The following is a 13,168-nucleotide window of genomic DNA, read 5'->3' on the forward strand; positions in this document are numbered from 1 at the left end:
ATATCAAACACCTTCCGACGCCCCTGAGAAGTGTTTACATTAATGGCAAGGACTTGCACTGAACAAGACTTTGAGTCTGGTAGATATGTGGGTTCCTATCTCACTTGTTGTTTCCGGCCAAATATGAACAATTAAAGATAAACTCATTTTAAAACTTACCGATGACAGCAGAAATACATTCACCCGGCCATATTTATCCACCGCTTCTGCGACGAATCCTCCACCGCCGCGGCGTTGGAACCACCGCTTCTGCGAAAGCTATGGCCAGTGTGAACTATATATTTTGTTTGTTTTGGGTTTAACGCCGTTTTTCAACAGTATTTCAGTCATGTAACGGCGGGCAGTTAACCTAACCAGTGTTCCTGGATTCTGTACCAGTACAAACCTGTTCTCCGCAAGTAACTGCCAACTTCCCCACATGAATTATCAGAAGTGGAGGACGAATGATTTCAGACACAATGTCTTTTATCAAATCGTCTCGGAGAACATACGCCCCGCCCGGGGATCGAACTCGCGACCCCGCGATTCGTAGACCAACGCTCTCCCTACTGTGAACTATATATATATTAACACGGTTGCACTGTTTTAGCGCAGATTCACATCAGTCATGCAAAATGTCTTCACATGATTCAAACTTCACTGGAAAACCAGACGACAGCATGTCATCGCCATGCCACTGCAGTGTATCATTTTTCATTTTTTCTCTTTATTTTATTTATTTATTTATTTTTTTGGAGGGTAGGGGCGGGGATCATCCATCATCGGCATGTGGATCTATCGATACTTTATTGTTAGATCCACATGCCAATGATGGATGGCGAGCAAATCGATCCGAAAATATAAAAAAAAAAGGAATCCCATTAAAAGTGTGCAAATACAATGTAGAGAGTAAAATTTCAGACCTTGCCGAAAAAAGAGGGGTACTTTCGCACGGTCGTACAACCCCTGCCTACGCCCTTGCACTGCTGTGCACGCCTTTTTTGCTTGAAAGGGGAGTAAATCGAACGTACAACCTTCTTGAAAACATATAGTAGAGTCCCTTTGCTTTAGTTTATTAATTCACGCACCTGTTTGTGATGTCATCAATTTTTGCCTTATAATTTACTCTGTGTTCCCATGATGCATTCGTAACCCCACCCAGTGCTGTCAGGTTGATGATCGGAGAAATGAAATGTCGGATCCTGGTGATTTTGTGTTGTTTTCATGACTAATTCCTGTTTTCTCGGGCTCCCGCGTGGATTACCCTCCTTATAGCCCGGGAGGCAAGGGTCGCGGCATTCTTGGAATACTGTGTGGAATTACTGGGCTTGCGGCGAATTCGTTTATGGTGTGATCTGCCTCATATTTAGACGAATTTTCGTCCATTTTGTCCACAAGATGGGGTGCTTCAAAAAAACCTCGGGGGATGAAGAAGAAAGACAGCGAAAGGAAACTAATAAAAGGATCGAAAAACAATTGGCCAAGGATAAACAAACATACAGGGCCACACATAGATTACTGTTATTAGGTAAGTTTGAGTTGATTAACATTTAATTGGCAATTATAACCGGCATATCGCGGTCTCTGTCTAATGATTCCCTTAATGTACCTCGATACTTTTCTTTTACTTAGGTGCCGGGGAATCGGGAAAGTCTACAATTGTGAAACAGATGAAAATTCTCCATGTTGATGGTTTCAGCCCAGAGTAAGTAATTTTCTGTTATGATTTCCATCTTACTACAAATACAGTAAGTGGTAAACATTTTGACAGTTGTGTTCTGAAAGGAAAAGACATGCATTCAGTGCCAGTATCTGGGTCTGTTGTGTTTGAGACACCCATTGAATCCTACAGAATCCTGAAAATTACAAGAACACAACATTCATGCAATAAATATATCTGTTTGTACTGCCTTAAATGTCTCACTTACTATGGGCAGGGTACATGTTTACTGTGGCCTTGACTGTTAGTGAAGATAAGAGTATTAAAACTGAAAGACAATTTGATCAGTGGCAGGGTTCTGGGTTGTTAAAATGAGTAATTGTCATTAATTAATAACTAAACATTGATACTGCCTTCTTAAAAGATTCAATGTCGGGCAGTGTTGCAGTACTGTTCCACAAGACTGTTGTGTGGGGGAAAAGTAGAACTGAAATAATCTGAACTGGCATGGACATGACAGACAGAGGAGTTTCTTGTATCTGGTTAACCTGTCATGACTCTAAACATTCAGGGAGAGAGACTGGTATATCTTCTAGGCATGACTACTTTGGAATTTAAATGTCATTTTTAAAGAGTGTTTTGCAGTTGTGTCACAGTAGTGTAGTGCAAATAGTAATTATTGACCAATCTGATTGTAATGCTGCTGGACCATTTCCAGCTTGTGTATGTTAACATGTATGTGTTGTGGCCATACTAATGACGCACATTCTAAGTGACCTTTTCATGTGATGTTTTGAATGCATTCAAAGAAACCTTATTGATGTTGCCACAAGAATAGAATTAAAGGTTGATACATTTATGTTACTTGTCAACACCGCCATGGTAAAATTTAAGATTATTAAATGATGTTTTCCACTACCAGCATATCAACCTTACTGTTCCTTCACTGTTTGAAATAATTACTAACACAAGTCAAATATGCTGACGAGGGCGTTCTGTGCCGCACAAATGATACATAGAACACTTACACCAATTAAACTAGCAGTTTTCTGGTGAAATCATCTTTGATCGCCATGATAGTACCACTATTTTTCTGCAACTCTGACACTTCTAGACATATTTGTGTATGAAAAGCTGATAAAAACTTGTATTTGCCTTTAAGCTGCTCAGTAAAAATATCTGTTTATATTACTCAGATAATACTAACATCGTGATACTATTACAATGGCAGAATCAAAAGGTTATTATTTTCATTGTTAGTTTCAGTTTTAGTGATCGTAATGTACCTCGGCAATTCCATGGCATATTAAAAATAGTCATTGGTAGGATGCACACAAAACTTATAGGGTACTGCCTGCTGCTTATACAGCTTATTCTTTTTTTCTGCCTGTATTTGTACCTTAAGTCAACCTGCCCTTTTTGTCCATTATTGTGTATCTGTGGTTCTTAATTATGTCTCCCACCACACAGTGGTGTGGGAGACATATTGATTTACTCCAGTCTGTGTGTCTGTCTGTCTGTCTGTCACAAAGCTTGTCCGCACTCTAAGTCGAACATTTCTCATCCGATCTTCACCAAACTTCAACAAAATGTGTCTGCCAATAAGTGCTCGGCCAAGTTCGATAACTAGCCAAATCGGCCTAGGCACTTCGGAATTATGGCCCTTCGATTACCAAAAAACACTCAGATTTCTTGCGCAATTTTGCCCCCAAACCGGCGCCTATACTACTTTTAAAAGTAGTAGTATAGGCGTCCTTTTGGTGTCAAAAAAGCGCATGCACATGTGGATTAAGTAAACAGTATATAAAGACTGGCTTACTATTTAGATGATTAGGCAGTTGTGGGAGACATGCGCTTTTCTCAAAAGCATCTCTAGTTCGGAGCTTTATTCCCCCCCCCCCCCCCCAACACACACACACACACACACTGACTGTTTCCTTTTGATCTTCCACATGTTTGTGACATTATAAGTGATTAACTCTGTCCATAATCAATCAAGCTTCTTAATTTAACATATTGTTGACAAGATGGTACTGCTAAGAAATCTTGACTTCCATCCTATCATTTCATGGCATGCTGGAATTAAAAGATTTCAACCAAATTTGCATAACAAAGGAATAGATTGTAACAGTTACCATTGTTTAGTGTTTAAAGTTACTTTAAAAAGAGTCAGAATCACAGAAACTATCATCCATTCATATTCCACACTGTTCCCACTGATGACTGACAGTTAGTCTTCCATTCCTTCCAACTTAAAGCAAGAGAATGCCCAATCCAGACAGTATCTGGTATTTTGGGGATCCAGATTTTTTCTACTGTTCGGACAATTAAATCAGTAAGGGAAACTTCCTGTTTGGGAATCAATCTATGTTTTTCCCCACTTCTCAGAAAGCAAAATCACAAGTTTGTACTTGTTTCTTTCAAAAGACTCAGCGGAAAAGGCTATACATGGTCCCTCTGGTCAGATCGCTCTGTGTCTGTACTAGTAGAGGATGAATTATGCGCCCTGTGTGGCTGCATTTGAACTATGTAAAGCGCCTTTGGCGCTATATAAATCTGGTATAATTTAATGTACAACGCCGGTGAATATACTATGTGTAAAATTAGGCGTTTAATCAAATAAAGCAGTTTCAGTTTCAGTTTCATGGCAACACAAAAAATAAAATACACCCTTGTGAGCCTGAGATATTTTTCTAAATTTCTACTGTTTCAAATTTTTTTGAAATGTCCTAATGAAATTTTTATTCACTTTTTTAATTTCTGTGGCATATAATATAGATTACTTTTCTTTCTCTGGTAGGAAGCTTTCCTACATCTTTCTAGGGATTTTGTTCAGTTTTGTTTATATTGATCAGCTTTGCATATTACAAGAAGACATCAGTATAAAACTGACATTCCCACAAATTTACATGTATAAAATTTAATGTAAATTATATATACCTCTGTTTCCAGACTGGGAAGTGAAGCTTCAAATTCGGGGAGCTTTAAAATTTATAAATTCAGAAGTTGAATAAAAAATTTTAATGGTAGAAATTAAGAAGAAACTTTATTTTTCACAGTGGTGTATTTTATTAATTTAATGATACTGCGTTAATTCTTATGCACCTAGCCACTTGAAAGAAACAAGCCAAAAATGGTGATTTTGCTTCCAGAATGGGAAGCAAGTTACTGTATTTAGTATTAAGTTTCCTGTTTGGGAATTAGGGAAAAACCCATGAACTGTCGAACTGTTTCACAAACGGGAAGTTTCCCCTACTGTTAATTATATACTACAGTATGTATTTGTACTCCTCCCTCCCCCCCCCCCCCCCCCCCTAAAAAAAAGAACCTTTTCAATTGTAAACACAAGTTTAAGTGTAGAACTATTTCTGCATGGTCTGTATAATTTATTATGAAACATAATAGGGCAGTTGATCATGACTTGTCTTGCTAACGACTAGATTATCTTTTTTTAGAAAAAATAATTCTTTTATATATTCTGACTTCATCTGTTTTGAGAAGAAAAGGGACATAATTATACAAAATTTGAATAGCCTCAGGAGTTATCTCCTATGAACAAAGCATAGGGTCTGAACACAGACTAGATCATGACCAGCATAGGGATTTTTCTAGACCTCTAAAAAGGGCAGGGAGCTGCTAAGAAGGGGCAGGGTGCATTTTGCGCATTGTGTACATTAGTCTACGAAAATCATAAGGTAGATTTCCATGGTTTTTGTTGTAATGTCTACATTGTAAGGTACTACAGAAAGATTTGCAATGAATCTGAGTGTCAGGAAAAATATTAATACCTGTTTGTCTATATATATAACATGCTTATCATTTATAAATACATGCAGTTTGTTTTATGTTTGCATAGATTATTTTTGTCCTGAAAGTTTTCTTGATTAGAAATATACCATAAAGATACTGTTGAATGATATAATAATTCTGGTGCAAATCTGTCATTATACATTCATTATATTACTGAACATACCGTTGATACTCATGTATAAACGCACATTTTTTACCCCGGACCCCCCACCCCCCTCCCACAAATCGTGGGTGCAAATTATACAAAGGTGTAGACAATTTTCCAACTACAAAATAACTTTGTTTACGATTTTCGCATTTTGGTAAAGGGAAACTACTCTACGCGCTGACTGTCTACGCTAAATTCTGAGATTGGCGTTACGTTCTGTAAAGATTGAGTGGTTTGTTTTCTTTTAAACAAAATTAATATCATACAAATTTAATAGTATTTTGATGAAATAAATATAGCAAAATCATAGATAATCTGATAGGCAGTGATACTAATTAAAGATCGACTGTTATCTTCATCCGAGATCAAACTGTGAACAACAAAATTGACATGAGGTGCCACGCTAATTGCCGATAATTACTGGCCATTAATCGACATTTAATAAGCAACAGACTTTGTTTTAAGATGTTTTTCTCTCCTTTTTAGCTCATCTGATTTTTTGAAAAAAAATGATGAGTTATTGTCATCACTTGAGCGGTTGTCGGCGTTGGCGTCGGCGTCGGCGTCTGCGTTGGCGTTGCCTGGTTAAGTTTTATGTTTAGGTCAGCTTTTCTCCTAAACTATCAAAGCTATTGCTTTGAAACTTGGAATACTTGTTCACCATCATAAGCTGACCCTGTATAGCAAGAAACATAACTCCATCTTGCTTTTTGCAAGATTTATGGCCCCTTTTGTACTTTGAAAATATCAGATTTCTTGGTTAAGTTTTATGTTTAGGTCAACTTTTCTCCTAAACTATCAAAGCTATTGCTTTGAAACTTGGAATACTTGTTCACCATCATAAGCAGACCCTGTACGTCAAGAATCATAACTCCATCTTGCTTTTTGCAAGATTTATTGCCCCTTTTGGACTTAGAAAATCAGTTTTCTTGGTTAAGTTTTATGTTTAGGTCAGCTTTTATCCTAAACTATCAAAGCTATTGCTTTAAAACTTGCAACACTTGTTTACCATCATAAGTTGACCCTGTATAGCAAGAAACATAACCCCGTCCTGCTTTTTGCAAGATTTATGGCCCCTTTTTGACTTAGAAAATATCAGATTTCTTGGTTAAGTTTTATGTTTAGGTCAACTTTTTCTCTTAAACTATCAAAGCTATTGCTTTGAAACTTGCAACACTTGTTCACCATCATAAGCTGACCCTGTACAGCAAGCAACATAACTCCATCCTGCTTTTTGCAATAATTATTGCCCCTTTTGGACTTAGAAAATCATTTTCTTGGTTGAGTATTATGTTTAAGTCAACTTTTCTCATAAACTATTAAAGCTATTGCTTTAAAACTTGCAACAGTTTTTCACCATCATAAGTGGACACTGTACATCAAGAAACATAACTCTATCCTGCTTTTTGCAAGAATGATGGCCCTTTTTAGACTTAGAAAATCATGGGTAGGACAATATTTCTATTACACAAAAAAAATCAGATGAGCGTCAGCACCCGCAAGGCGGTGCTCTTGTTTGCAGTTTGCTTTAATTGCTGACCTATCTAATTGTTGTTTGTTATGATTCGGTCGGTCGTCGTCTGCATACCGATACTGCATACATGCCTCAAATACACAGCACCTGTGTATAGTCGGTGGGTGTCATAACTTTGTATCCATTGACAATTATTTGGGATGGTATTTTGACAGATGATTGATGGGCAGTTCGTTTAGAAATAATAAATGGTTTAAGGGGCGGTGCTAAAAGGGCAAAGGGGCGCTGAAGAAAGGCAAAAGGGCAGCGATTTCGGGCAGAAGGGCGGGGCTAAAAATGGGCAGGGCGCTGCGCCCTGCTATTCCACTCTGGAAAAATCCCTACCAGCAGATCAGCTCTACCAAGATTTTTCAAATGAATCAGTTTTTATGGTAGCCAGAGGGATTGTTATCTTTACCTTTTAAGTTTTGTGTATAATGTAGAAACTTAAATCTTCTCAGAAACTGCAAGCATGACTTTGAAATAATTTCACACAAAATTTGTTGTATCTTGGGTGACTCTTAACCAAGTATTCAGACTTTTCTGATTGGTTAAGAAATATGACCTTCCTAGCTAAAACGTGAAAGCTTCTAACAACATCTCTGAAATCCTTGAGGTAGTGATGGGCATATCGATTAGATTTGCCAACCGATTAATCGGCATAATCCGACAAGCCAACCGATTCGATTAATCGGATAATCGGTTACTCTAGTTACATATAAGTTCACCTCACAGTGTATATTGTATGTCATTACTGAACCACACAGACATCAAATATCCTATTTCTATTGTATCCCTTCATAAACATGAGTAAGTTAACAGCATAAAAGTAAAATATTTGTGAAGATAGTAAACTTCAAATCAGGTACTCTTAATTTCACCAGTGACTTATCCAGTATTATTTAATTAAACTTTTTTGGAGCAAAAAAAAGTATTAACGATTTATTGATTCTTAATTAACGACTGGAATGATTTCAATCCCACAAAAGCAAAAAACGAAAATACCTTGGCTAATATGCTTGTGTAAGTCTTACGGCATGCAATGTATACTGCCATACTTATGTCAAGAGTTTAGGTTGATAGTTTCCCGGCTTAATTTTGTAAAAGCCTCATATCTTCCAAAATCTGGGTTATCACAGATGACTTCAATTTCTTTTGAGACTTTGGAGGAAGCCATTTTTACGTAGAGTAGTTTCCCTTGGCGTAACTGCCCTAAAGAACCGTAAATATTAAAAAGAAAAAGGTCAGAAACAACTAAATTATGCCGGGTAATTAATCGGTCAGGGAAAAGTGGTCATGATGAATGCAACGCCAGCGATTATTCGATTGTCGCCGATTGTCTGCCCATCACTACCTTGAGGCCCACTTGGTAGATTGGGACTACCCAAATGTGTAGACCTTCCTAAATAAAGTCTGATTTTAAAATAATTTCACACAGATGTTCCTTTCATGACCTTTCTAAATCATTTAAACCAACTTAATTTGTCAAAAAACAAGACTGCCTCTGAATATCCATGCCAGTATTCACAGCATTTTGGCTACAATGTTTCTTAGGTGACTGTTTGGTGTTCCAAAATTGCTAACTGCCCTCCAGGCCCACTTTTTATTAGTCCCCTACTGGTTGAAAACCAGTTTTGGGGGCTATAGGAATGCACTTTTCCGTCCGTCTGTCTTTCATTCCATCCGTCCGTCCGCAATTTCATGCCCGGTCCATAACTCTGTCATCCATAAAGGGATTTTAATATAACCAGCCACAAATGTTTCCCATGATGAGACGATGTGTCATACCAAAACCCAGACCCTTAGCTCAAAGGTCAAGGCCACAATTGGAGGTCAAAGGTCAACAGTGCTTTTTTCCTGTCTGGTCCATAACTCTGCTATCCATGAAGGGATTTTAATATTACTTGGCACAAATGTACCTCATAATAAGAAGATGTGTCAGGCACAACTTTCAGACCCTTAGCTCAAAGGTCAAGGTCACATTTGGCAGTCAAATGTTAACATGGCATGAACAGGGTCTGTTTCGTGTCCGGTCCATAACTCTGTCATTCATTAAGGGATTTTAATATCACTTGGCACAAATGTTCCCCATGATGAGACGACATGTCATGCGCAAATCGAGGACCCCTGGCTCAGAGGTCAACAGGGCATTTTTCCTGTGCAGTCCATAACTCTATCATCCATGAAGATATTTTAATATCACTTGGCACAAATGTTCCCCATGATGAGACAACATGTTATGTGCAAATCACGGACCCCTGGCTCAAAGTTCAAGGTCACAATTGGAGGTCCGGGGTCAACTGGGCTTTTTTCCTGTCCAGTCCATAACTTTACCATCCATAAGAGATTTTAATATTACTTGGAACAAATGTTCCCCATGATGAGATGATGTGTCAGGCGTAAAACCCGAACCTCTATCTCAAAGGTCAAGGTCACAATTGGAGGTCAAGGTCAATAGGTTTTTTTCATGTCCAGAACTCTGTCATCCGTCAAGGGAATTCAGTATTACTTGGCATAAATGTTCCCCATGGTGAGACGACATGTCATGCACAACACCCAGATCCTTAGCTTAAAGGTCAAGGTCACACTTGGAGATCAAATGTCAATAGGACTTTTTTCCTGTCCGATCTATAACTTTGTCATGCAAAACATGATTTAAATATCAGTTTGCACAAATATTTCCCAGGATGAGGCAACATGTCATGTGTAAAACCCGGGCCCTTACCTGCAAGGTCAAGGTCGGAAGTCAAAGGCCAAAAGGGCTTTTTTCCTGTCCAGTCTGTAACTAAACGATCCTTAAAGGGATTTTAATGTTACTTGGCACAGATGTTTACCACCATGAGGCACCCTTGTTTTTAGAATTACATCCCTTTGTTATTATATTGTAACTTTTGTATTACTGGCCATAGGGAAAAATTGAGACCACTTTTCTGTGGTACAACATGCATGTTACATCCAGTTTTTAGGTGTTTTTTGACCTATCTATACCTGGTAAAGAGTTTCTTACGGACTTTTATTATATATAATTTTTTTTCTTTTTTTAGCTCACCTGAGCACAAAGTGCTCAAAGGTCGTCGTCTGCATCAACAATTTGACTGTTAACACTCTAGAGGTCACTATTTTAAGCCAATCTTAATGAAACTTGGTCAGAATGTTACCCTCAATAAAATATTGGACGAGTTCGATATTGGGTCATCTGGGGTCAAAAACTAGGTCACCAGGTCAGATCAAAGGAAAAGCTTGTTTACACTCTGGAGGTCAAAATTTTGGCCCAGTCTTAATGAAACTTGGTCAGAATGTAAACTTCAATAAAATCTTGGATGAATTTGACATTGGGTCATCTGGGGTCAAAAACTAGGTCACCAGGTCAAATCAAAGGAAAAGCTTGTTAACACTCTAGAGGTCACAATTTTGGCCCAATCTTAATGAAACTTGGTCAGATATTACCCTCAATATGGACGAGTTTGATATTGGGTCATCTTGGGTCAAAAACTAGGTCACCAGGTCAAATTAAAGGAAAAGCTTGTTAACACTGTAGAGGCCACATTTATGACTATATCTTCATGAAACTTGGTCAGAATATTAATCTTGAGGCTCTATAGGCTAAGTTCAAATCTTGGGCAGGTGCGGTCAAAAACTAGGTCACTAGGTCAAATCAAAGGAAAAGCTTGTTAACACTCTAGAGGCCACATTTATGACTGTATCTTCATGAAACATAGTTAGAATGTTAATCTTGATGATCTCAAGGTCCAGTTTGAATGTGGGTCATATATGACCAAAAACTAGGTCACCAGGTCAAATCAAAGGAAAAGCTTGTTTACACTGTAGAGGCCTCATTTATGACCGTATCTTAATGAAACTTGGTCAGAATATTAATCTTGAGGCTCTATAGGTTAAGTTCAAATCTTGGTCAGGTGGGGTCAAAAACTAGGTCACTAGGTCAAATCAAAGGAAAAGCTTGTTAACACTCTAGAGGCCACATTTATGACTGTATCTTCATGAAACTTAGTCAGAATGTTAATCTTGATGATCTGTAGGTCAGAATGCTCAAGGTCCAGTTTGAATCTGGGTCATGTTGGGTCAAAAACTAGGTCACCAGGTCAAATCAAATGAAATGCTAGTTTACACTTTAGAGGCCACATTTATGACCATATCTTAATGAAACTTGATCAGAATGTTAATCTTGATGATCTTTAGGTCAGTAGGTCAGGTGAGCGATACAGAGCCTTCGTGGCCCTCTTGTTTTTAGGATTAATTTCCTTTTGTTGTTACTATAAATAACTTATTTTATAACTTTTTTATAATCGGTCAAAAGATTCCATATGAAAATGGTTTTTATATATGCAAAGTGTTTTGTTATAACATATTGTATATATAGTACAATATTGTTTATACATCATTGACAGAATCTGATATCAGCTCATTATGTTATACTGCAGAAGAGAAAATTAGGTGCCTTCCAGTAGGGGACTTTGTATTGCATGGCAATACTTCATTCACTTGTTGATCATGCTTTGTTTTGGATTTATGGTATTATTCTATCAAGCATTTATAGAGGGTAATGTTTTGCAACGTTTTTCAATTCCACTGACATAAGTCACATAACCAAGTTAAAGAACTATTGGTTAATCAGTTCCACAGACATAACCAACAAAGTTACTGAATTCTTGGTTTAAATCAATTCCACTGACATAACCAAGTTACAGAACTCTTGGTTTAAATCAGTTCCACTGACAGAAACAAGTTACAGAACTCTTGGTTTAAATCAGTTCCACTGACATAACCAAGTTACAGAACTCTTGGTTTAAATCAGTTCCACTGACAGAAACAAGTTACAGAACTCTTGGTTTAAATCAGTTCCACTGGCAGAAACAAGTTACAGAACTCTTGGTAAAAGTTGGTTTAAATCAGTTCCACTGACAGAAACAAGTTACAGAACTCTTGGTTTAAATCAGTTCCACTGACATAAACAAGTTACAGAACTCTTGGTTTAAATCTGTTCCGCTGACATAAACAGATTCCACTAACATAAACAAGTCACAGAATTCTTGGTTTAAATCAATTCCACTGACATAACCAAGTTACAGAATTCTTGGTTTAAATCAGTTCCACTGACACAAACAAGTTACAGAATTCTTGGTTTAAATCAGTTCCATGGACAGAACCAGGTCACAGAATTCTTGGTTTAAAATAAATCAGTTCCACTGACAGAACCAAGTCACAGAACTCTTGGTTTAAATCAATTCCTCTGACATAACCATGTCACAGAACTCTTGGTTTAAATCAATTCCACTGACATAAACAAGTCACAGAACTCTTGGTTTAAATCAATTCCACTGACATAAACAAGTTAAAGAATTCTTGGTTTAAATCAATTCCACTGACATAAACAATTTACAGAATTCTTGGTTTTAATCAATTCCACTGACATAACCAAGTTACAGAATTCTTGGTTTTAATCAGTTCCACTGACAGAACCAAGTCACAGAACTCTTGGTTTAAATCAATTCCACTAACATAAACAAGTTACAGAACTCTTGGTTTAAATCAATTCTACTAACATAAGTTACAGAACTCTTGGTTTAAATCAATTTCACTAACGTAACCAAGTTACAGAACTCTTGGTTTAAATCAATGCCACTGACATGAACAAGTGACATACCTATGTCTTGGTCGAAATTGATGCAACTGACAATAAACCAAGTTACAGAAGTCTTGTTTGAAATTAATTCAGCTTTGTCCCTCCCTGACATCCAGTTGCAGTGTTCCCATTCACGTAAACATGTACGTGTTTCATGGACAGATTTCACATTCCACGTAATGAAAAAGTCTCCAGAGGGTGAAATCATGTAAGACATCATTGTCCTTACTCAGTTTTCCTTAATAATCGCCGTCGTATACATTCCTTGTGGTCACTAATTAAAATATTTATTCAATTCTGATGCAACTTGACAGTTGACTTTCTTTTTTGATTCATTTTGGAAATGCGGATGACTGACGTAGTGAACTGGTACTAAAGCTGGATAATGCGGTATTTGGTAATGTACGGAAATTATTC

The 13,168-nt window shown here is 37.4% G+C and overlaps 1 protein-coding gene across 1 annotated transcript in view; it reads left to right on the top strand.

Annotated features, from left to right (window-relative positions):
- The first annotated feature begins 1,132 nt into the window (after nt 1-1,132).
- LOC123549097 (guanine nucleotide-binding protein G(s) subunit alpha) overlaps nt 1,133-13,168 on the top strand; it is a 112,520-nt gene continuing 100,484 nt past the window's right edge. Inside the window, exons 1-2 of the mRNA XM_045336905.2 lie at nt 1,133-1,507; nt 1,612-1,684. Of these exons, the coding sequence (XP_045192840.2) occupies nt 1,378-1,507; nt 1,612-1,684 (203 nt within the window). The 5' untranslated portion in view covers nt 1,133-1,377. The remainder of the gene's footprint in view (nt 1,508-1,611; nt 1,685-13,168) is intronic.

This window comes from Mercenaria mercenaria, chromosome 6 (assembly GCF_021730395.1).
Source record: "Mercenaria mercenaria strain notata chromosome 6, MADL_Memer_1, whole genome shotgun sequence".
Classification (NCBI taxonomy): domain Eukaryota; kingdom Metazoa; phylum Mollusca; class Bivalvia; order Venerida; family Veneridae; genus Mercenaria; species Mercenaria mercenaria.